The sequence below is a fragment of the Chiloscyllium plagiosum genome, unplaced genomic scaffold (genome assembly GCF_037043375.1).
Source record: "Chiloscyllium plagiosum isolate Xiang-an unplaced genomic scaffold, Cpla_swu_hap1 HiC_scaffold_46, whole genome shotgun sequence".
Taxonomy (NCBI): Eukaryota; Metazoa; Chordata; class Chondrichthyes; order Orectolobiformes; family Hemiscylliidae; genus Chiloscyllium; species Chiloscyllium plagiosum.
Window position 1 is genome coordinate 15,351,367 of NW_028270184.1, and position 26,515 is coordinate 15,377,881.

General features: G+C 44.1%; 1 protein-coding gene across 5 annotated transcripts in view; it reads right to left on the reverse strand.

Moving 5' to 3' along the window:
* Positions 1-1,758: 1,758 nt before the first annotated feature.
* The window catches only part of LOC122544017 (uncharacterized), a 43,377-nt gene continuing 18,620 nt past the window's right edge, over positions 1,759-26,515 (reverse strand). Inside the window, exons 1-3 of one of the 5 annotated variants that reach the window (XM_087983665.1) lie at positions 11,019-11,157; positions 5,353-6,308; positions 1,759-4,184 (exon numbers count right to left, since the gene is read on the reverse strand). In XM_087983665.1, the coding sequence (XP_087839791.1) occupies positions 3,463-4,080 (618 nt within the window). In that variant the 5' untranslated portion in view covers positions 4,081-4,184; positions 5,353-6,308; positions 11,019-11,157 and the 3' untranslated portion in view covers positions 1,759-3,462. Of the gene's footprint in view, positions 4,185-5,352; positions 6,309-10,825; positions 10,989-11,018; positions 11,158-25,188; positions 25,408-26,515 lie in introns of those variants that run through there. The other 4 variants (XM_087983666.1, XM_087983667.1, XM_087983664.1 and 1 more) reach the window with 4 other exon arrangements.

The following is a 26,515-nucleotide window of genomic DNA, read 5'->3' on the forward strand; positions in this document are numbered from 1 at the left end:
CATGCAAGAACTGTAAAATAAAACACTACATTGGACAAACTAGCAGGAAACCTGCCACCAGGATACATGAACACCAAACGAGAATTCCTAGACGCATGGCATTATAACCAGAATTCCATCAATAGACACATCGACTTAGATCCCATCTACCTTCCCTTGAAAAAATAACCAGAAATGACATCACCTACTTTAAGAAACTAAGCCCCATAAATAGAGAGGCGGGACACACGGCTGATGGTCTGATGTTCTAAATAGTGAAGCAATGTTTCATTTCTCCACTTTCTATGTTCCTGTCTGATCTGTGTTTGCTATAATGGTATAGCAATTGAGCAGCTATTGGGACAATGATAAGATTAGTTAAATATTCATTTTAAATCTGGGTTGCATCAAACAGAGAACAGAACAGCACAGGAACAGACCTTTCGGCTTACCATGTCCACGTCAACCATGACGCCATTCTAAATTAACCCCATTTGCCTGCACTATGTCTGTATCCCTTTATTTCCAGCCTGCGTGTGTGTCTATATGCCTCTTAAACATTGCTATCATATCTACCTCCACCATCTCCTACGGCAGCACGCTCCAGGCACTTACCATTCTCTGTGTAAAAAACCAGCCTCGCAAATCTCCTTCAAACATTACCCCTCTCATCTTAAACCGATACGTCTGGTTATTTAACCCTGGGAAAAAGGACTCCAACTATCCAGCCTAAACATCCTTCTCAAGTCATCATTTTTGCAGTTCTCCCCTCAGCTCTAACAAAATAATCCAAATTTGTTTAACCTTTCCCTGTTAGCCCCTACACTCTAATCCAGGCAATGCACTGGTCAAAATAAAAACCGAAAGAACTGTGGATGCTGTAAGTCAGAGTGAAATTGCTGGAAAAGCTCAGCAGCTCTGACAGCACCTGCGCAGGGAAATCAGAGTTAACGTTTCCGGTCTGGTGACACTTCCTCAGAATGTACTGGTCAATCTTTTTGCTTCCATGCTGTACGATTCTATGAAGCTATAACTCACCCTGTATTGCCAGCGTAAACTGCACTGAACGCTGAGCTCACTGGTGATCTGATAGAAATGCACTGGAAAGTAACAGGGAACGAAGGGAACACTTATTTCAAATAATTTCACCCATCTGAAATCCCAACCAAATATTTACATTCTTGTTAAAAAGTGCTGTAATTTTATAATTCCTGATGGCAAATAAATTTTCAGATTATTTCTGTTCGACCACTCTCTCCCCTGGTGGCAAACAGCAAGTTGCATTGACACCTGATAACCGTTTCACACATGCTACTCATTACAAAAGCTGCTTTTCGTGGATTATTTTCTTCAACTACCAGTAAAACGACAGCATTTGAACTTCCTTGTCATCAATGGATTTGATTTCCCGGCCATCGGAAGAATACACAGGAAGAATACTGCAGACATTGACACCTCTGTTGCAGCTCTGAGGGAGCACTGCATTATCAGAGGGAACATCTTTCAAATGCGAACTTCTACAAACGGGTCAAAAATAGAACATAGGCCAGTACAGCACATTGTGTTGTGCCGAATATGATGCCAAATTAAACTGATCCCTTCTGCTTGCTCTTGGTCCATATCCCTCCATTGCTTGTATATTTATGTGAAAGTCCCTTAAAGACATCTATTGTATCTGCCTCCAACACCATCCCTGGCAGTGTGTTCCAGATACAGGCCATTCAGCACACCAACTACCCAAACAGCATCCCACCCAGATTTACCCTCTCCCCCATCCTACGCCCATACCCCACATTTACTATGGCTGATCCATCTAGCCTGCACATCTCTTTTTACTATGGGGCAATTTAACACAACCAACCACCTAACTGACACATCTTTCAACTGTTGGAGGAAACCCACACAGACACGGGGAGAATGTGCAATCTTCACACAGTCGCCCAAGGCTGGAAATGAATGCAGTGAGACAGTGCTATTCACGGTGCCACCATGCCACCCTATGAGCTGCCATCCTCAGCTCAATGTAACTAACCCACATGGTCTTTCCATGCATGTAGTATAAGAAGTTCTTACTTATTCCTAATTTCCTTCCTGAACGTAATGACCGGATGCCAGTAGAATCCCTCTTTTATGATCTTGGGCTGTCCATATTACAGAAAGATATATTTACAACAGAGATAGTGTAAAAGAGTGATATCTGCAATAAGGAGACTGTTCTTTGAATGAGATTGAGGAGACTCTGTATTCTCTGTTCCTGAAAAGAATGAGGTAATTTCAGAAAAAAAACTTGAATATTCTTTTATGGAATGAGTTGCCAGAAGAAATGGTGGAGACTGGTACAATTACAATCATTTAAAATGCATCCGGACGGGTATATGAATGGGAAGGGTTGAGGGTGATGTGGGCCAAGGGCTGGCAATTGGGACGAGTTTAGGTTGGGATACCTGGTTGGCATTGATGAATTGGACCGAAGGGTCTGTTTGAGTGCTGTACATCGCTACGGTTCTAGGTCACCACAGGCGGCTGCAGAATGGACATTTCCTCTGTGGGCTCCAGAATCGGGGACACAGTCTCAGATTAAAAAGTAATCCAGTTGTGACAGAGATGAAGAGGTACCTATTTGGTCAGAGATTGGTGAACCATGGGAATTCACAACTGCAGAGATCTGTGGAAGCTCAGTCATTAATCAAGTTCGAGAGAGAGATTGACAGATTTCTAGTTACTATATAGCAAGGGATAGGGGTCAGCACTTGATTATGCCATTGAGAGAGACAATCAGCCATGATCTAAAATGGAGGAGCAGGCTGGACGAGCTGAGTGGCCTACTGTTGTGCTCCAACACAGCTTGTGTTCAGTGAGATTTAATCAACCCCCAAATGAGTCTGTACATATGCAACTCATATACTAACAGTTTGTGTATCAGTTCAGTGAGACATCATCACCAAGTGACTCTGTATAAATAAATGCTTTTTCCTGCTCTCACAACTTGACCTGAACCAACACCTACCATTACACTCATTAGGAGTCTGGGTGTAGAAGAGACTTCAACTAGCCACCCATAACATCAGAGACAATAAGAAACCTGTCCAAAGGCAGTTCAGAAACTCAACAACATCATGGTGAGTTTGGCCCTTGAGGGAGGGAAATAGAGAAAAGCAGCAAGAACGGCAGATCGGATTGTCTCAATTCTCAAGACAAAGAAACTCCATGAGCTCCTCGCACTTGTTTTTGGAGGTACGTGGGAGATAGAGAGCATTACAGCCCTTCAAAAGTACTGATGTAGAAATTAAAACTCAACTGTGTGTGTGTGTGAGAGACAGACACACACACAAAGGACATTTAGTTGATTTACAGAGTATCCATTACTGGGTTGTTTACTAAAATCAGCAGAAACAGATGTCATTGAACATGATTCAGGCTTGGATGTAATTAACAGCAAAATCCAATCATGGAGAGACAGCTCTTTATTCAGAGAGATTGTATTTACTGGTGAACGCGTTGGTGTGTCAGCAGGTTGGATGCTTGACTGAATCCTTTCCCGCATACAGTGCAGATGAATGGCCTCTCCCCAGTGTGAACTCGCTGGTGTCTCAACAGGATGTATGATCGAGTAAAATCCTTCCCGCACTCAGAGCAGGCGAACGGCCTCTCCCCAGTGTGAACTCGCTGATGCCTCAGCAGGTGGGATGACTCCGTGAAACCCTTCCCGCATTCAGTGCAGGTGAAAGGTCTCTCCCCAGTATGAACTCGCTGGTGTCTCCGCAGCCGAGATGACTCGGTGAACTCCTTCCCACATTCAGTACAGATGAACGGTTTCTCCCCAGTGTGAACTCGCTGGTGTGTCAGCAGGGTATATGACCGAGTGAATCCCTGCCCACACCTGGGGCAGGTGAATGGCCTTTCTCCCGTATGGCTGCGCCAATGAGTTTCTAGGTCAGACGGGTAATTGAATCCCTTCCCACAGTTTTCACATTTCCAAGGTTTCTCTCTGTTGTGACTGCATCTATGTCTCACCAGGCCAGATGATTGGCTGAAGCCTCGCCCACACACAGAACAGGTGTACAGATTCTCTTGACTGTGAACAGTGCTTTTTCCTTCCATGGTCTAAGACATATTCAACTCCTGATGAACATAGCGTCTCTGGCAGGTCTTGATCTGATGTTTGATTTGAGCTTCCTTTCTGTAAATCCTCCCTTTCCAATTCCCTGGAAAATGAATTTGAAACAAGAAAGCAGCCAATTGACATAAAAACCCAACTGCATTTGTAACGTCCTTAAATAAGGGAACCTGCCACCTAGTCAGGACCATTCAAGACTCTGGTCTCTCGGAGGAGTGTTCTGGGAAGGAGCAGGAAAAGGATATGGACTAGCATTGGCAAATAAGATTAAGAAAACTCCCACGGTGTTTTATAGAGGTTTAAGGAGCAAGACGATAGCTCGGGAAAGAGCAGGTCCACTCAAGGGAAAAACAAAAAGAGGGAATTTATGTACGAAGCCAGAGGAAGTGGGTGAGATCCTTAACGAGTACTTTGCATTGGTATATTCACAAAAGAGAAGAATATACTGGATGGAGGGGGATGGGGGGGGGGGGGGGGGGGGGGGGAGTCTTGGAAGGGGTATGTTCATAATCTAAGGCATGTCAATATGAAAAAAGGAAGTGGCATTGGATGTTTTGGAAAGCAAGTCCCCACGACCTGATGAGACCTATCCCAGTATGTTGAGGGAAGTAGATGAGGAAATTGCTGGGACCTTGTACGAAGTCTTTGCATCCTCTTTAGTCACAGGAGAGGTCCCAAGGGACTGGAGAATAATCAATGCTATTCCTTTGATTATTCAGGGCATTATAGTCAATCCAGGAATTTACAGGCTGGTGAGCCTTATGTCAGTGATATGGAAATTATTGGAAAAGACTCTAAGGGAGAAGATTTTCTCACATATTGGAAAATATAGATTTATTAGAGATCGGCAGCGCAGCTTTATGTGGGGAAGGATGTGTGTCATTGAGATTTTTCAGGAAGTGACAAAGATGAAAACTGAGTGAAAGGTGGTATATAGATTTTAGACAGGCCTTTGACAATGTCCTTCATGGCAGGCTGACACAAAAGATGATCCATGTGAGCAGACAACATGGAGACAAAACTGGGTTAGTCATAGGAGACAGAGTAGCAAAGGAAGAGTATTTTTCTGACTGGAGATCTGTGGCCAGGGATGTTCTGCAGGCATCAGTGCTGCAACCCCTGTTGTTTGTAATATATAAATGACTTGGAGGAGAATTTAGGAGGCCTGATTCATAAGACTGCGAATGACACAAAGCCTGTGGGGGAACTGCAGATTGTGTTTGACTCACTGCCAGATCTCTTCCAGGTATGCTCACCTTAAAGAAGTTCTGCTCCTCCCTACAGCTGCATTTCTGTTCCAAACTTTTTCTTGTTCACGTCATTAAGTTCATGCTTGAATTGTCCCCATTAGCAGCTACTGATTCCTCCAGACTGATCTTTATACAGTCCTTTGTCTGTCCAACTATGTTTTTCTCTTCCTCTCTCTCTCTCTCTCTAGGCTCTATCTCCACGTATTGTTTACTCGCCCCACCCCCCACCTCATCTTCCGCATAAATACCGACCTTTTCCTGGATACCATCAATTCTGAAGAAGGGTCGTCAGACCCACAATGTTAAGTCTGATTTCTTTTCACAGATGCTGCCAGACTTGCTGAGTTTTTCCCAGTAAGTCCTGTTTTTGTTGCACATGATTATATCGAGAATTTTAAAAGGACGTTGTTAAATATTTGAGAATGAGGAACTTTCAAGGTTACAAACAGCAAGTCAGTGTGTAAGACTATACAGAGCTGCTCTTTTAATGAGACAGCAGAAACACAAAGGGTTGATTGGCTTCCTTCTACCCTATAAAATAGGGCTGAGTTAGCACGGCTTTGTCAAGGCAGGTCATGCCGGATAAATGTGTTGGGATTGCTCGAGGAGGGAACAAAGAAGTTAGGCAAAGGAGACAGTGGATGTGATCTATTTGGATTTCAAGAAGGCCTTTGACAAGCTGCTGCACAGAAGGCAGCTATATCAGATAGCAGTCTATGGTATTTGGGGCACTGTACTGTAATGGAGAAAGGATTGGCTGTCTGGCAGAGAATGGGGAAAATGTGTCCTTTTCAGGATGGCAGCTGGTGACTGCTGGAGTTCTGCAGGAGTCAGTGTTGAGACCATAACTGTTCACGTTTTACGTTAATGATCTGGACAAAGGACTTGAGGGCATTGTTGCTAAGTTTGCAGATGACACAAAGATGGCTGGAGGGACAGGTAGTATTGAGGACGCCGGGAGGCTGCAGAAGGAATGGACAGAAAAAATAATAGTGGCAGATGGGATACAATGTGAGAAAGTGTGAGGATATTCAGTTTGATGTGAAGATTATAAGCATAGACTATTTCCAATTAGGAAAAGACTTGAAATCTGAATCACAACGGGACTGAAGAGTTCAGGATCCTCTTAAGGTTACTTACAGGTTCAGTTGGCAGGAAGGCAAATGCAGTGTAAGAATTCATTTTTAGAGGGTTAGTATACAAGAGCAGAGATTTACCGCTGAGGTTGTATAGAGCTCTGGTCAGACAGCTTTTGGAGTATCATGAGCTACTTTGGGTCCTGTATCTAAGGAAGGATATTCTTGCATTGGAGGGGGTCCAGAGAATGTTGACAAAAATGATCCTGGGGATCAAGGGCTTGTCAGATGAGGTGCAGTTGAGGACTCTGTGTCTGAACCCAATATAGGTGGATCTCATTGAAACATACAGAGAGAGTGGAAGTAGAGGAGATGTTTCCACTAGCAGGAGAGACTAGGACCTGAAAGCACAGCCTCAGAGTGAAGGGACAACCCTTTAGAACTGAGATGCGGAAGAATTTCTTCAGCCAGAGAGTGATGAATCTGTGGAAGGCTGTGAAGGGCAAATCATTGTGTGTATTAAACTTATAGATAGGTCCTTGATTAGTAAGGGGATCAAGGGAGATGGCAGGAGAATGGGATTGAGAAACATTCAAGCTATAATTGAATGGCATAGAGACATGATGGGCCAAATGGCCTACATCTTATGGTCTTGCAATACACATTTTAGAGTCTACCAGTGGCCATTTAATTCCTCAAGGCAGTTCAAATGTGCAATGAGATTAGGGCTGATTTGTGACCAAACCCTCTAACAACTACCCTTGCTCCATATCTCTGAATAGGTTTGGTTCACAAAGATCTATCAACGTCAGGTTGATCAAGCGTGGACTGAGGGAAATCGGCTCAAAACTTGACCAACTTTATCTGGAGAATGTTCCCTTATTACACTTTTGAAAGATGCAGCTCAAACCCTTGGATTCCCCACACAGTGGAAATAGTTCCTCTTTATCTTCCTAAGCTGAACATTTTCACCAAACTATTCCACCACTGTCTAAGTTCCAGGGAATCCAACGTTTCTGATGAGACGATGCTTTTGGCAGAAGGTCAGGGAACGTATGACATAGAAACTGAAGTAGACCATTCAGCCTCTGGAGCCTGCTCAGTCATTCAAAAAGGCTATTGCTGATCTGCTTGTGTTTTGAATTTCACATTTCCATCTCCTCCAGAAAATACTTCATTCCCTTGCACAACACAAATCTATTCCTCTCAGTCTTCAAAACAATCAATGGCCCTGCCTCCAATGTCCCTTCTGAGACAGAGAGTTCCATCTTAACATTTAACGTGGGAATGTCTAGTGATGAATGCATTATTTGCAACTCCTCAGATACTGAAGTTGTCCATACCCAATTGCAGCAAGACCAGGACAATTTGCAGGTTTTGCTGACAATTAGCAAGTAACATTTCTGCTGCACATGTGATAAGCAGTGGCAATGTCCAACACGGCAGAATTGAATCATCATATTCCAATGCATTACCTTTGCTGAATCCTCCACTATCATCATCATGGGGGTTACCACTGACCAGAAACTGAACTGGATTATTACCACATAAATATCTTGTCAATGGTTGGATTGCAGAAGCCAGGAATCGTGCAGCGATCAATTAACCTCCTAACTCCCCAAAGCCTGTCCACCATCTACAAGACACAAGTCAGAAGTGTGATGGAATACGCTCCACTTGCCTGGATGAGTGCAACTCCAGCAATAAGAAGCTCGACACCACCTAGGACAAAGCGGCCTGCTAGGATGACACTCTGTCTCCCACCATCAATATTCACATCTTTCACCATCAATGTGCAGTGGCAGCTGTTTGTACCAGCTAAACGATATACTGTAGAAATTCACCAAGGTTCTTTAGGCAGCATACAAGGACAAATGCAGCAGATACATGTGAACACCAGCACTTGCCAATGACACTCCAAGCCACTCACCATCTATATCAGTATATACATTCCTTTACTGTCACTGGGTCAAAATCCGAAGGGCATTGTGGGTTTGCCTGCCTCAAATGGATGCCAACAGTTCCAGAAGGCAGTTCACCACCAGCTAAGGCAATTAGGGTTGGACAATAAATGTTGGTCCAGCCAGTGACAGCCACATCCTCTGAATAAGCAAAATAAAACAAAAAGCCTCAGCTTACACACACGTGGGACTCTACTCATCACCTTGTGCCAAAGACACAAAGACCCATTTATGTCCACTCTCTGTTTTCCGCCAGAGCCCAGTGATCTTCTATTCACACTAATACGTTAATGCCTATACTATGAGTTTTTATTTTCTCCAACAGCCTTTGTGGTGGCAAGTTATCAAATGCCTTCCGGAAATCCAATTCAGTGCATCTACCAGCTTCCCTTTATCCACAGCTCATGTTACTCCTTCAAAGAAGTTTTTGGGAGAGGCAACACATATTTAATGATACAAGTGGAAAGAATATGCAGAAACAGAGCAATTTGAACTTTCTGAGATGACAGGACATATTGCAAGCAGTTAGCAAAACATATTGGAGTTTGGGCTCCACTAAAATTGAGGTAAAAGCAGGGGAACTATGATTAGTGGTAAGTCCGAAAAAATTGGACGGATTCTTGGGGCAATCAAACTGATTAGAAAAAAGAGAAACTAGAGCACGCAAGGAAGGAGAGACATTAGTGTACTAGTGTTGTCATTAGATGACTGAGTCAGAGGTGTAGTCTTATGGGCTCAAATCACAAAAGGTTGAATGGATTTTAAATTAAATTCTGTATAAGCAAACAAAGTGGGTAGTGAAAGCTCATTTACATTTCTGGGCCTCTACTACTTTCAGACATGGAAAGCTGGTTGACACGTGATTCCACACCCTGCACTTTTAGGTACCTTAGCAAATTGCTCTCTTTTGAAAAATTTAGCCTGTCGATTCAGCAAGCAATGGTGTGTTGCGGGACAATGGAATATAAAAGTGGGGGCGTAAGCCTGCACTTGTACAGGGTATTGGTGAGACTGGGATACCATGTATAATATCAGTCTCCTGATGTATAATGGCATTAGTAGTTCATAGAATGGATACACAACTGATTCCTGGGAAGAGGGGATTAGTTAATGAGGAAATTGGGGGCAGCACGGTAGCTCAGTGGTTGGCACAGCTACCTCACAGCGCCAGGGATTCCAGCCTCGGGCAACTGTCTGTGTGGAGTTTGCACATTCTCCCCGTGTCTGTGTGGGTTTCCTCCAGGTGCTCTGGTTTCCTCCCACAATCCAAAACTATGCTGGTCAGGTGAACTGGCCATGCTAAATTGCCAATCGTATTAGGTGTATTAGTTGGAGTAAATTTAGGGTATGGAAATAGGTCTGGGTGGGTTACTCTTCGGAGGGTCGGTGTGGACTTGCAGGGCTGAAGGGCCTATTTCCACACTGTAGATAATCTAATCTAATCTAAGTTTGCACAGGCTAAACCTGCATTTTGTGGGGTAGAAGGTGAAAGGCTGCTTCACCTTGTGGAAGTGCTAGAACTAGGGAAATAAGTTTAAACAGGAGGGTAATTATAAAAGGAGAAAGTGAGGTCTGCAGATGCTGGAGATCAAAGCTGAAACTTTATTGCTGGAACAGCACAGCAGGTCAGGCAGCATCCTGAAGAAGGGCCTGTGCCCGAAACGTCGAATCTCCTGTTCCCTGGATGCTGCCTGACCTGCTGTGCTGTTCCAGCAATAAAGTTTCAGCTCAGGGTAATTATAAAAGCCTTTTAAGAAAATTGGGACATTTTATTCCCATGAGTCTTTGGAATTATTCATCACCCCCTATCCAAAGAACGGTGGACACAGAATCATTGAACATGTTTAAGACAGAGGTAGCAAGATTCCTGATTAACAAGGAAATCAAATTATATCAGAGGTAGCCTTGAAAATGGAGTGAGACCAGTATCAGATAAGCCCAAACTTACTGAAAGGCAAAATAGGTGCTTTAGGTCAAGTGGCCTACTCAGGACCTTGAATCAGAGGAGAATTACCAGAATGTTACCAGGAAATTTTGGCACAAAGTTACCTTGAAGAGGCTAAGTTCTGCGAGCAAAGAGGTTGAAGGGACATTTGGAAAGATTTAGATGAGGTAGGGCAAGAAAAAGGTGATGGTCTGAAGATTGAGGAGAAAGATTTAAGGTTTGGACAAGAGAAGCAGCGGGAGAGAGCTCATTTTAAAATAATGAATGGCAATACTCAGTCCACTCTGGCTGCCTGAGTGGGAACAAGGGGATCAATACTTTAAAAGAAAGGAAATTGGAAAGGCATTTGAGGGAAATAAATCTGTAATGCTTTGGGGAGAGTTGGGAAATGAGACTAACAGCATTGCTCTCCAGAGGGTTGGTATGGATGAAAGAGGTCAATGGCCTGTATCAGTGCCACATTGAGTTCAAGCGCAATGTGTGCAGCCTCTGCTCACCATGTAAACCCTACATCCAGGTGTCAGTGGCACTGCTGTCGGAGGAAGGCCCACACAGGCTCTCCTTCAGGAGTGGTGCCGAGACCTGGGCACATCCTCCAGGGCAGCTCTGGGCAGGATTTCAAATAACTTGGGGATTTTCAAGTGACACTGATCTCGGAAATCTTTTCCCACAGACGACCCTTCTTTTTACCTTGCACGGTGAAAGGCCGATGATATTGAGGTGCTGGTGAAGGGAGTGACCCTGTCAGGTCAACGCTTCCCCTTGGGTTGTGCTACAAAAGGAGTGGACAGAAAGCCCCGCGCTCTCTGTCCGGGACACAATGTTCCGGCTCGAGACTGCCGCAGCCTGGCCGCGCCCCCCATTCACCTCGGTTGGTTGGGAAGCCAGAGGAAATCCCCGCCCCTCCGTTACCATTGGTCTTGAGCCGCCGTCAATCATTCAGACGGAATCGGCATGTGACCAATCGAGGCTTGGAGTCTGCGCAGTACGAGGGATGGCCACCTGGAGGCGGTGATTTGTGACTTCTGCAAACAGTCCGGAAGGGTCGATCTGGCGGGTAGGCTGCACGAAGTGTTCAGCGCAGGTCTCAATCTCCAACCGAGTGACTTTTAAATCAAATGACGGCCTTGTGTAGGAAAGATGTTGTTAAACTTGAGAGGGTGCAGAAAAAATGTACAGAAGTGTTGCTGGGACCTCAGCGAGAGGCTGTAAAGGCTGGAGCTATTTTCCCTGGAGTGTTCAAGGCTGAGGGGTGACCTTACAGAGGTTTATAAATTATGTGGGGTATGGATAGGATGAATAGTCAAGGTTTTTTCTTCCTCGGGTGGGAAGTCCAAACAAGAGGATATAGGTTTAAGGTGAGAGGGGAAGGATTTAGAAAGGACCTGAAGTCTCATGCAAAGGGTGGTGCATGTGGAACAAGCTGCCAGAGGAAGTGGTGGAGGCTGGTACAATTACAACATTCTCTCTCACTTTTTTGTTTTCAATCAATTTCACAGAATATTAGAAGGGGAAGATTTGCATTGAGGAGACTTAAATCAAATATCACATCAGGATGGGAGTTATCCAATTTATTGTACCCTGAATACCATTGGATATTAAACATAGAGGAAAAAGCACCATTCACAGGATGAGAAACCATGCACATATTATATATGTAGACAAAACTTCAGAACATAAATGCAGTCACACTGTAGAGATGCCATTCATCTGTTCTAAGTGTGGGAAAGGATTCACTTGATCATCCAGACTGCTGTAACAAATGGTTCACACTGAGGAGAGACCTTTTAAATGCCCAGACTGTGGGAACAGCTATAAAAATTCTGGGGCCCTGATGTCCCACCAACATGGTGGCTCAGTGGTTAGCACTGCTGTCTCACAGTGCCAGGGACCCAGGTTCGATCATAATCCTCTTGTGATTGTCTGTGTGGAGTTTTCAAATTCTCCCTGTGTCTGCATGGGTTTCCTCTGGGTGCTGCAGTTTCCTTCCACAGTCCAAAAATGTGCAGTTTGGTGGGTTGGTCATGCTAAATTGCCCACAGTGTCCAGAGATGTGCAGGCTAGATGGATTAGCCATGGGAAATGCAGGTGTGAGAAACAAAGCTCACTCACTTCAATAATTTCAGTCCGAGACAAGATCTGAATCAATAGTGTCATTTATTTCACTCATGCAAGAGGGTGCGATGTCCACTGTCTACAAGACAGGGACACACACACACTGAATTCAACGAATCCTATTTTTTTATCCCATTGCCCCTTCCCATTTACATCTTCCACTTCTCTAAGACCGGCACCCATTACTCCTGTTTATCTCTTGCCTTATCTGGCCTTGTCTGTGACAAAATGCTTATGCCTGGCCTCACAAGGCCGTTTTACCACATCCCGCTGTGGCCCATTGTTAGGTATATCCTTCCTTCACCATTATCTACTCCCTCCATCTGTGCTTTCCCCAACCATACTGATCCTTATGACCTTACAATTGGGATTTGTTCCTGTGTTTCTGTAAAAGTGGGAAACAGATTCTTGTTGACTCAGCTCTTAGTTGAAACAATTACACACTGGTGTGAGTTCACTTACCTTGCATAAGTAATTATAATTGCAGAAGTAACACTACTTTACCTATATCCCACACAGGCTTCTAGGGATAATGTAGGCTGGGAGTGATCCTGTGTAGGATGCTGTTTGGAAGGTTGGTATAGACTCAGTTGAATGGCCTGCTTCCACACTGTAGGGATTTTATGATTTTCTATGATTCTCACATTGTTGAGAGAATGTTCAAATGCTTTCACTGCAGGACTGGGTCAGGCAATCATTCTGAACTCATTGATCATCAGAGGATTCACACCAGGGAGAGACCATTCACCAGCTCAGAATGCAGTATGTGATTCATTCAATTATCCATCCTAATGAAACACCAACAAGTTCACACTGAGGAGAGATCTTTTAAATGTCCAAATTGTGGGAAGTTCTGTAAAAGATCTGGGCCCCTGATATACCATCAACGTGTTCACACTGATGAGAGACCTTTCACGGTGGGGCTGGATGTAAGTGTTCATCGCAACTCACTGCACACTGGGAAAGATTATTCACCTGCACTTAGTGTGTTAAGGGATTCACTCATAGATCCAACATGCTGAAACACCAGTGAGTTCATACAGAGATGAGGTCTTTTAAATGCCCAGACTGTCAAACATAGAACACAGGAACGGGTACTTCGGCCCATGATATTGTGCCGAACATGACACCAAGTTAAAGAAATCCCTTCAGTCTGCAACTGGTCCATATCACTCCATTTCTTGCATATTCATGTGCTTATCTAAAAGACCCTTAAATGCCCGTAATGTATCTGTTTCCATCACCACCCCTTCCAGACACCACCTTTTTCTGTGTAAACATTCCTGCCCCCCACAACTCCTTTGAACTCTTCCCCCTTACCTTGATATTAATCATTTCAAGTCTGGGAAAAAGATTCTGACCATCAACCTGTATCTATGTATCTCTCCTCCAGAGAAAATAACCTTAGCTTTTCTAGCCTTTCCTTATAGTTCATTTCCTCTAATCCAGGCAGCATCCCAGTAAACCTCTTTTTCACCCTCTTCAAAGCCTCCGTATCCTTCTTGTAATATGGTAACCAGAATTGAATGCAATAAGTGTTGCCCAGCCTTACAAAGTTACAACATAACATCCTGATTCCTGTATTCAATTTCACGACCAGTAAAGGCAAGCAAGTCATACGCTGCATTTACCACCCCATCCACTTGCATGGCTACTTTCAAGGAGCTATGGACTTGAACCCCAAGATCCCTCTGTGTCAATGCTGTTTAGGATCCTGCCATTAACTCTATACATTTCCTTAAATTCAATCTCCCAAAGTGCTCCACCTCATACTTATCCGGATTAAACGCCATCTGCTATTTCTCTGCCCATATCTTCAACTAATCTATATACTGCTGTGTCCTTTCACAACCTTCTGCGCTATCCACAATTTCACTGAGCTTGTCTGCAAACCTATTAACCCACCTATCAAGATTTTCACCCAAGTCATATATATGTATCACAAACAACAGGGGTCCCAGTATGGATCCTGCGGAACACCATTAGTCATGGACCTCAGCCAGAAAACCACCACTACACCCTGCCTTATATGGGCAAGCCAATTCGGAATCCACATGTCCAAGTCAGATTAGATTAGATTAGATTCAATTCCCTACAGTGTGGAAACAGGCCTCTTTGGCCCAGCAAGTCCACACCAACCCTGTGAAGAGTAACCCACCCAGACCCATTTCCCTCTGACTAATGCACCTAACACTATGGGCAATTTAGCTTGGCCAATCCACCTAAGCTGCACATCTTTGGACTGTGGGAGGAAACCGGAGCACCCGGAGGAAACCCACGCAGACACAGGGAGAATATACCAACTCCACACAGACGGTCACCCGAAGCAGGAATCGAACCTGAGTCCCTGGTGCTGTGAGGCTGCAGTGCTAACCACTGAGCCACCGTGCTGCCCCAAGGCAGCGGTGGGAGTCGAACCCACACCTCCGTGGAGGCTGAAACCTTAATCCAGCATTTTAGACCGCTCAGCCAAGGCACCAAGTCACCGTGGATCCCATGCATCTTAATTGTCTGGACAAGCCTACAATGTGGGACCTTGTTGAAAGCCTTACTAAAATCCATGTAGACAACATCCAGTGTTCTACCCTCGTCAATCACCTTCGTCACCTCCTATATCAAAATTCAATCAAATCAGTAAGTCATGACCTGGCCTGTAAAAAGCTATGCTAACTGTTTCTAATTAGGCCATGCTTTTCCAAGTGTGCATAAATCCTATCCCGAAGAATTCTCTCCAATAGCTTCCCAACTATTGATGAGACTCACTGGTCTATACTTTTCTGAGTAATTCCTTTTCTCTTCTTGAACAGAGGAACAACTTTAGTTATTCACCAGTCCTCCGGGACCTCTCCAGTGGGTAGCAACGATACAAAGATCTTGGTCAAGGCCCAGCAATCTCCTCTCTTGCCTCGCTCAACAACCTGGGGCACGTACCATCGGGTCCTGGGGAATTATCTACTTCAATGCTACTCAAGAGACCCAACACCACTTCTTTCTTGATCTCAACATGCCCTAGCACATTCAGGTCACTGGACGCAAACCATCAACTCTGATTTCTCTTCACAAATGGCTTTAGGCCTGCTCAGCTTTTCCAGCAATTTCTGGTTTTGATCCCAGCATTTTGACATGCTCACTAATCTCACTGTCCTCCATATCCTTCTCCTGGGTGAATACCGATGCAAAATACTCATTTCGGATCTCGCCACATCCTGTGCTTCCAAGCACAAGTTCCCTCTTTTATCCTTGATTGGTCCTACCTTCTCCTTAGTTATCCTTTTGTTTTTAATGTATGTATAGAATGCCTTGAGATTCTCTCTAACACTACTTGGCAAGGTCATTTCATGGCCCCTCCTTGCTCTCCTAATTCCCTGCTTTCTTTATATTCCTCATGGGCCCTGGTGGATTTTAGCTTCCTAAACCTTACATATGGTTTTTTTTTCCCTTTTGACTAAATTCACTAGCTCCGTCATTATCCAAGAGTCCCTTACCTTACCATCCATGTCCTTCCTCCCTTATTGAAACATGCTGGTCTTCAACTTTGACCGGAAGGTCTTCAAACCATGCCTACATATTAAATGTGAACTTGCCTGATAACAGCTCTTCCAATTAACACTCCCTAGCTTCTGCCTAATTCTGATGTAATGTGCCTTTCCCCAAGTTAGCTTCCTACAAGGCTCTGACTTATTCATAGCTCTCTAAAAGCTTAAGGAATTGTAATCACTGTTTCCAAAATGCTCTCCCACTGAAAAGTCAGTCATCTGACCAGGCTCATTAGTTTCAGTATAACCCCTCCTCAAAGTGGACTACTCACGCACCTTTTCAAGAAACCCTTTTGGATGCCCAGTCTACGGTCTGAAGAAAACCCAATCAATATTGGGGAAGTTAAAGTCCCCCCACTATGACAATCCTGTTGTAATTGCATCTTTCCATGATCTGCTGTCATATCTTTTCTTCGATGTCTCAGTGGTTGTTGAGGGGCCTATAGTATGATCCTATCTAAGTGATTGTACCCACCTTATTTTTGAGCTCGACTCATATTGCTTCAGTGGATGGACCCTCCAGTATGTCCCCGCTGAGTGCAGATGTGACATTGTCCCTAATTAGTAATGCATATCTTCCACCTCTTTTACCTCCCTCTCTATCTTGTTGGAAGAAATGAAACCTGGGAACATTCAGCATCCAGTCCTGTCCCTCTCTCAACCATGTCTCTGTAATGGCCACAATATCTTAGGCCCATGTACTGGTCCAGGCTCTAAGCTTCTCTGCCTTACCTATAATATTGCTTGCATTGAAATAAACCCACTTCAGTCCATTTGCACCATCATGTTCATTTACCTGTCTGCCTCTCCTTCCTTTCTGATTTACTGATCCTAACATCTACCTTCCCCTCAATCCCTCCACCTGCTGACCTACTGCTCTGGTTTCCAGCTCCCTGCCACTCTTGTTTAAACTCTCCTGTGAAATTGCAACAAAAACTCTGTGGACTTGATTTCCAGTTAAAATGTTCACATGAATGAGAATGTTCAGTGTGATCAAATCCCTGCTTGATAGTGTCCCTATCTCTTGGCCAGAAGATCTGGTTTCACTCCCATCTGCCATCCAAACAGTTTGACTTTTTTATTGATGTGTCATGTCCATTGGGATCTGTTTCTACTGAAGTTAATGAACTCCAGCTCAGTTAAAGGGACTCCCATTCTAGATGACAGTGAAATAAACACACTTTGTGTTAAACACTCAAGATTGAATATTTTTAATCTCATCAGCACAAGTTAATGGAACATATGTTCCAAGGCATTGATTACATCTCAGATACTATCAGAAAAGCAAACATAGAGCTGTGGATACTAGAAACCTGAAACCGTCTGATGTTGGTGGTGGGCAAGAAGTTGGAGGGAGTCCTGAGGGACAGGATGTTCATGTATTTGGAAAGGCAAGGACTGATCAGGGATAGTCAACATGGCTTTGTGCGTGGAAAATCATGTCTCACAAACTTGATTGAGTTTTTTTAAGAAGTAACAAAGAGGATTGATGAGGGCAGAGCGGTAGATGTGATCTATATGGACTTCAGTGTGGGCGGCACAGTGGTTAGCACTGTGCCTCACAGTGCCAGAGACCCAGGTTCAATTCCCACCTTAGGCGACTGACTGTGTGGAGTTTGCACATTCTTCCCATGTCGGCATGGGTTTCCTCCGGGTGCTCCGGTTTCCTCCCACTGTCCAAAAATGTGCAGGTTAGGTGAATTGGCCATGCTAAATTGCCCATAGTGTTAGGTGAAGAGGTAAGCGTAGGGGAATGGGTCTAGGTGGGTTGCGCTTCGGTGGGTCGGTGTGGACTTGTTGGGCCGAAGGGCCTGTTTACCCACTGTAAGTAATCTAATCTAATCTAATCTAATCTAATCTAATCTAATCAGTAAGGCATTCAACAAGGGTCCCCATGGGAGACTGATTAGCAAGGTTAGATCTCACGGAATACAAGGAGAACTAGCCATTTGGATACAGAACTGGCTCAAAGGTAAAAAACAGAAGGTGGTGGTGAAGGGTTGTTTTTCAGACTGGAGGCCTGTGACCAGTGGAGTGCCACAAGGATCGGTGCTGGGTCCTCTACTTTTTGTTATTCACATAAATTATTTGGATGCAAGCATAAGAGGTACAGTTAGTAAGTTTGCAGGTGACACCAAAATTGGAGGTGGAGTGGACAGTGAAGAAGGTTACCTCAGATTACACAACAGGATCTTGACCAAATGGGCCAATGGGCTGAGAAGTGGCAGATGGAGTTTAATTCAGATAAATGTGAGGTGCTGCATTTTGGGAAGGCAAATCTTAGTAGGACTCATATACTTAATGGTAAGGTCCTAGGGAGTGTTGCTGAACAAAGAGACCTTGGAGTGCAGGTTCATAGCTCCTTGAAAGTGGAGTCGCAGGTAGATAGGATAGTGAAGAAGGCGTTTGGTATGCTTTCCTTTATTGGTCAGAGTATTGAGTACAGGAGTTGGGAGGTCATGTTGCAACTGTACAGGACATTGGTTGGGCCACTTTTGGAATATTGCGTGCAATTCTGGTCTCCTTCCTATCGGAAAGATGTTGTGAAACTCGAAAGGGTTCAGAAAAGATTTACAAGGATGTTGCCAGGGTTGGAGGATCTAAGCTACAGGGAGAGGCTGAACAAGCTGGGGCTATTTTCTCTGGAGCGTCAGAGGCTGAGGGGTGACCTTACAGAGGTTTACAAAATTATGAGGGACATGGATAGGATAAATAGGCAAAGTCTTTTCCCTGGGGTGGGGGAATCCAGAACTAGAGGGCATAGGTTTAGGGTGAGAGGGGAAAGATATAAAAGAGACCTACGGGGCAACTTTCTAACACAGAGGGTGGTAAGTGTCTGGAATGAGCTGCCAGAGGAAGTGGTGGAGGCTGGTACAATTGCAACATTTAAAAGGCATTTGGATGGGTATATGATTAGGAAAGGTTTGGAGGGATATGGGCCAGGTGCTGGCAGGTGGGACTAGATTAGGTTGGGATATCTGGTCAACATGGACATATTGGACCGAAGGGGGGGTCTGTTTCCATGCTGTACATCTCTATGACTCTATACAAATAGAAATTTCTGGAGAAACTCAGCAGGTTTGGCACACCTGTGGAGTTAATTTTAATAATTCAGAATATTGTGCAATTATCAGAGGACACGTCCAATTCTGACCATTACAGTTGTTATGGACCAGTCCTGACCCCCTCCGGACATTTCAAGAAAGTGACCCTAACTTTGCTAATTGTTTTAAGCAGGTGTATAGTGGATATTCCAAGAGAGATGCAGATGGTCAAACTACTTAGTTTTAAACATAACTAACGAGATTACCGAATGAAACACAAACAAAAGAGTACAGAATACCAAATAACTTAACCTATCCGAAAACCCAACAGACTATCCGCGCTTAATAATGCTGTTCCAAATACTTGCAATAATCCCCATAAACACCCCTTGGCACAAAAGGAAAAATCAAACACAGGTTCTTACAAGAGAGATGTCAGAGATAGAGGACCAGCATGAACCTGTTTCTTTGGGACCAGCAGTTTCACAAATGACTGCTCGCTAACCAAACCAAACCAGAGAAAAGCTGAGCTGGGAGAACTGGCCACTCCCCTTTCATTGTACAAGTTTTGCTTTTTAACTTTTTGCCTGAGGCAGTACCTGTTAGCTATTAAGAAATTGTCCCTAAAACCCTTCAAACTAGACTTTTTGGAATTGCTGCTTTTATGACCTCACTGTAAAAAAGGCCAAGGACAGCATAACCTTATTAAAGGAGCAGCACCATCACACAGTGAGGATGGTTGGGCCAAGAACACTATTATGAGGAACTCCTGCAACGATGAGCTAGGCTTGAGATGATTGACTACCGCGAACCACAAGCATTTTGGCTGAATATGATTCAAACCAATGGAGAGTGTTACCTTTGATTCTTGGTGATGTCTTAGTCAAATGTCAAGGGCAGTCACTCTCCCCTCATGTCTGGAATGCAAACATTTTGCCCACGGTTGGGCCAATGCTATAAAGAGTTCAGGAGCTGAATGGCCCTGGCAGAAGCTAAACTGAGCATTAATGATCTGGTCCCTTTCATAGTTTTGCTGACAATGAATTGATAGGCTGATAATTGGCATGGATTTGTTCTGTATTTTGTGGACTCAACATAAGTGGGCAATTATTTTTAGATTGCCAGTTTTGTAGGTGCACTGGAATAACGTGGCTGGGATCCACCAGTTTTGGAACACAAATCTCTCGTACTGTTGTCGGACTATTGTGCAATTTCCAATTCTTAATTTATTACCAAGAAATTGATTAATAAAAACATCAACTTTACTGAACACTGACAAATCTGTGAGGGTTATTAAGGCACTTAGCACGCTTGCCTTCATTGCTCAGACCATTGAGTATAAGACTTGGGACGTTGGTAAAGCCATGTTTGGAGTACTGCATATCGTTCTGGTCACCGTGCTATAGGAAGGATATTATTGATTTGTAAAGGATTTCCCATTTCAGAGAAGATTTAACAGGATTTTGCTCAAACTGGAGGGTTTGATTTAAAATAAGGGTTGGATAGGCTGGGAATTACCTTACTGGAGCGCAGGAGGGTGAGGGGTGACCCTCTAGAGGTTTATAAAATCATGAGGGGCATAGATAGGTCTTTTCCCTAGGTTGGGGGAGTTCAAAACTAGGGCTTACATTTTTAAGGTGAGAGGAGAAAGATGTAAAAGGGACCTGAGAGGTAACATTTTCACAAAGAATGGTTCTTATGTAGAATGAACTGCCAGAGAAAATGGAATACAGGTATAGTTACATTTTAAAAAACCATTTAGACAGGTACATGAACAATGAAAGTTTTAGAGGGATATGGGTAAAACGCAGGCAAGTAGGACTAGTTTACTTTGGGAAATATGGTTGGTTAGATGAGTTGGACAGAAGGGTCTGTTCCCTTGCAGGGATTCTTAAAGCAAGCTGAGATCAATCATATTCTCATAATTTTGGCAAAACATTATTGTAAATGCTTCAACCCTTTACTTTGCAATGATGTGCTGAGCATCCCCACTATGCATGCTACAAGAGATTAATTGCTCCTTTCAGTCTGTTTTTTTTTACTGAATGAAGTCAAAAATCACATGACACCAGGTTGTAGTGCAATAGGTTTACGTGAAACCGCAAGGATTCGGAGCCCCAGCTCCCTCTTCAGGCAGCTCATGAGATAGAATACATCAGACACAGAATTTATAGTAAAAGATCAAAGGGTCATACAATTTATACAAATGTATTGAACAATCCTAGATGGCTATTAAGTCTCTAATCAATTAGAATGGAGGTACAGGTTTCGATATATTCGGCATGGACAGGTTGGACCAATAGGTCTGTTTCCATGCTGTACATCTCTATGACTCTATAAATCCCTGCCGCAAAATAATTTCAGGTTTTATCAGAATAAAGGTGACACCTTAGGTTAAACAATGCATTTTAGGTGTGAGGCCATGTTTCAAGTCTGTTTGTATCTCATCCGGGAGCCGTACTGGTTCTATTTCCGAAACAGGAATTTATAAAATGTCACTCTGACTGACTGTCTACGGATTGTGTGCCTTTTGAACAAAATAAAATGTGTCTGCAAATATGTGCAAGGGGAGTGGAGACAGTGCATTTGTGTGTGAGGGTGTGTATGTGAGGGAGACAGTGTGGGTGTGTAAGTGCGCATGCTGTTGAGAGAGAGTGTGTGAGAGTCATAGAAATGTACAACACAGAAACAGACCCTTCGGTCCAATTCGTCCATGCTCGACCAGATATCCCAACCCAATCTAGTCCCACCTGCCAGCACCCGGCCCATATCCCTCCAAACCCTTCCTGTTCATATACCCATCCCGATGCCTTTTAAATGTTGCAATCGTACTAGCCTCCACCACTTCCTCTGGCAACTGATTCCATACACGTACCATTCTCTGCGTGAAAAGGTTGCCCTTTAGGTCTCTTTTATATCTTTCCCCTCACACCCTAAACCTATGCCCTCTAGTTCTGGACTCCCCCACCCCAGGGAAGAGACTTTGTCTATTTATCCTATCCATGTCCATCATGATTTTATAAACCTCTATAAGGTCACCCCTCAGCCTCTGACGCTCCAGGGAAAACAGCCCCAGCCTGTTCAACCTCTCCCTGTAGCTCAGATCCTCCAACCCTGGCAACATCCTTGTAAATCTTTTCTGAACCCTTTCAAGTTTCATAACATCCTTCCGATAGGAAGGAAACCAAAATTGCACGCAATATTCCAAATGTAGCCTAACCAATGTCCTGTATAGCTGCAACATGACCTCCCAACTCCTGTACTCAATACTCTGACCAATAAAGGAAAGCATATCAAATCAAACGCCTTCTTCACTATCCTATCTACCTGCGACTCCACTTTCAAGGAGCTATGAACCTGCACTCCAAGGTGTCTTTGTTCAGCAACACTCCCTAGGACCTTACTATTAAGTGTATAAGTCCTGCTCTGATTTGCTTTTCCAAAATGCAGCACCTTGCTTACATCTAAATTAAACTCCATCTGCCATTCCTCAGCCCACTGGCCCATCTGATCAAGATCCCGTTGTAATCTGAGGTAACCTTCTTCACTGTCCACTACACCTCCAATATTGGTCTCTTCTGCAAACTTACTAACCATACCTCCTATGTTCACATCAAAATCATTTATATAAATGATGAAAAGTAGAGGACGCAGTACCGATCCTTGTGGTACTCCACTGGTCACAGGCCTCCAGTCTGAAAAACAACCCTTCACCACCACCCTCAGTCTTCTACCTTTGAGCCAGTTCTGTGTCCAAATGGCTAGTTCTCCCTGTATTCCATGAAATCTAACCTTGCTAACCAGTTTCCCATGGGGAACCTTGTTGAACGCCTTACTGAAGTCCATATAGGTCACGTCCATCGCTTTGCCCACATCAATCCTATTTGTTACTTCTTCAAAAAACACAATCAAGTTTGTGTTACATGATTTCCCATGCACAAACTAATGCTGACCATCCCTAATCAGTCCTTGCCTTTCCAAATACATGTACATCCTGTCCCTCAGGATTCCCTCCAACAAGTTGCCCACCACCAACGTCAGATTTACTGGTCGCTAGTTCTCTGGCTTGTCCTTACCACCTTTCTTAAACAGTGGCACCACATTAGGCAATCTCCAGTCTTCCGGCACCTCACCTGTGACTATTGATGATATAAATATCTCAGCAAGAGGCCCAGCAATCACTTCTCTAGCTTCCCACAGAGTTTGAGGGTACACCTGATCAGGTCCTGGGGATTTATCCACCTTTAACCGTTTCAAGACATCCAGCACTTCCTCCTCTGTAATCTGGACATTTTGCAAGGTGTCACCATCTATTTCCCCACATTCTATATCTTCAATGTCCTTTTCCACTGTAAACACTGATGCAAACTACTCAGTATCTCCCCATCTCCTGTGGCTCCACACAAAGGCCACTTGCTGATCTTTGAGGAGCCCTATTCTCTCCCTAGTTACCCTTTTGTCCTTAATGTATTTGTAAAAACCCATTGGATTCTCCTTAAGTCTATTTGCCAAAGCTATCTCATGTCCCCTTTTTGCCCTCCTGATTTCGCTTAAGTATACTTCTACTGTCTTTATACTCTTCTAGGGATTCATTCAGTCTATCATGTCTATACCTGACATATGCTCCCTTCTTTTTCTTAACCAAACCCTCAATTTCTTTAGTCACCCAGCATTCCCTATATCTACCAGCATTTCCTTTCACCCTAACAGGAATATATGGTCTCTGGACTCTGGTTATCTCATTTCTGAAGGCTTCCCATTTTCCAGCCGTCCCTTTACCTGCGAACAACTGACCCAATCAACTTTTGAAAATCCTTGCCTCATATCATCAAAATTAGCCTCCTTCTAATTTAGAACTCCAACTTTTAGATCCTGTCTATCCTTTTCCATCACTATTTAAAAACTAATAGAATGATGGTCGTTGGCCCCAAAGTGCTCTCCCACTGACACCTCAGTCACCTGCCCTGCCTTATTTCCCAAGAGGAGGTCAGGTTTTGCACCTTCTCCAGTAGGCACATCAAGGAATTGAATCAGAAAATTTTCTTGTACACACTTAACAAATTCCTCTCCATCTAAACCCTTAACACCAGTCTATGTTTAGAAAGTTAAAATCCCCTACCATTACCACCCTATTATTCTTACAGATAACTGAAATCTCCTTACAAATTTGTTTCTCAATTTCCTGCTCACTATTATGGGGGCTATAATATAATCCCAATAAGGTGATCATCCCTTTATTTCTCAGTTCAACCCAAATAACTTTCCTGGATGTATTTCCGGGAATATCTCCCTCAGTACAGCTGTAATGCTCTCCATTATCAAAAACACCACTCCCCCTCCTCTCTTGCCTCCCTTTCTATCCTTCCTGTAGCATTTGTATTCTGAAACATTAAGCTGCCAATCCTATCCACCCCTGAGCCACATTTCTGTAATTGCTATGAGATCCAAGTCCCATGTTCCTAACCATGCCCTGAGTTCCCCTGCCTTCCCTGTTAGCCCTCTTGCATTGAAATAAATGCAGTTTAATTTACCAGTCCTACCTTGCTCTCTGCTTTGTCCCTGCCTGCCCTGTTTGACTTGCTTCTTTTCTCAACTGTACCAGTCTCAGATTGATCTTTTTCCTCACTATCTCCCTGGCTCTCACCCCACCCCCCTTAAGTTTATTGTGAGGGAGTGTGTGTGTGTGACTGTGCTTGAAAGGGAGTATAAGGGAATATATGCCTGAGAGAATGTGAGTGCAAATGTGTGTGTATGAGAGAGGGTCTGCTTGTGCATGTGTTGTGAGAGAGTGAAAGTGTCAAGTAGTATGTGCATGTGTGAGTGTGTATGAGAGAGGGTCTGTGCGTGTGTGATTGTGTGACAGTGATTATGTCAAGGAGTAGCTGCCTGTGCGAGAATGTGAAAGTATGTGTGCATGAGAGAGTCTGTGCGAGTGTGTGTCAGGGAGTACATGTATATGCATGCGTGTCTGTTAGAGTGTATAGTGTGGTGGGGTCACCTGTAATGTAACATGAAACCAAGATCCCGGTTGAGGCTGTTCTGAATGAACAATGAACCTTCTCCAGAACAGTCCGCATCATAATCGTAGCTCGGCCCCGCCCCTCTTTCATTCCGATTGGCTGGAGGACCAGTGATCTGGCTCAGACCTCCAGCCGCGCCACCCACCTTCTCTTGGCTGGGAGCTGAGCATGCGTTATCCGAGGCTTAGGGCTGAAACATCGCAGTGCCGGCGAACTGGTCTGCCGGGTGAGTGGAGCGGACAGGCGCCGGTGATTCTGTTGGACGGCAACGCTCAAAGTTCGCATAAGAAACTCCAGATTCGGCGTTTGTCAGTTGCAGGTTTGCCTCAGACAACAGGCCCCGAGTTAAGGGCTTTTGCCCGAAACGTCGATTTTACTGCTCCTCGGATGCTGCCTGAACTGCTGTGCTCTTCCAGCACCACTGATCCAGAACCCGAGTTAACGGCCGCCGGGGTTGAGAGCGCGCACATAGCCGCCATCTTTAATGAGAGCACGGCTCTGCAGAACGCATGCGCAGCACCGAGCGTCATGGAAGCTGGCAAACCCGGATGAAGAGCCCAGTGAAACAATGAGAGATTTTTCCCACACTCTGTTGTAAAGCTTGAGGCGACAACAACAACAACTTATATTTTAATACCGCCTTAGACATAATAAGCCATCCCAGTGCATTTCACAGAAAAGAGGTAAAACAAGTTGTCCCCTAAAGCCACATGAAGCGATATCGTGGCAGATGAACACACACTTGGGCAAAAAAAACTTCAGTTTTAAGGAGAAAATTGGGGGAGGGAATACCAGAACTTGGCACCGAGGCAATTGAAGCTGTAGCCACCAATGATGGATCAATAAAAGTTGGGGATGCTAAAGGCCGGAATTAGAGTAGCCCAGATATTTCGGACGGTTTTTGTGGGGTCGGGGGGTTCGCAGAAATGAGGGGTGGGCCGCGGGGGAATTTGATAAAAACGAGAATTTTAAAGTCAGGATGTTAGTTGAATGGGAGCTGGTGTACGTCAGCAAACGCAGGACTCAAGACTTTAAATTTCCAGATGTGGAAGATCGTTGAGCACAGCATTGAAGTAGTTAAGCGTTGAGGTAACAAAGGTATGAATAAGGGTTTCAGTAGCAACTACATTGAGGTAGGAACAGGCGCGAATGAGATAACTGGTGGAAACAGGCAGTCTTAATACAGATATAAGATCAGAAGCTCCTCTCAGAATCAAATGTAACACCATGTTGTGCACAGCCTGGCTGAATATCAGTGTTGCCAGAGTGAGGAATTGAGGCAGTAGCTCAGGAATGAAAATTGGAGCAGGAACTGGAAACGGTGGCTTCATTCTTCCCAATATTTAATTGGAGTTAATTAATCTGCATGAAGAGAGTCAGAAACCAGAATAGACCAAGAGGGTGATTCCAGGTTTAATTTAGTTTGAGTTGAAAAGTGTGGTGCTGGAAAAACACTGCAGGCCAGGCAGCAT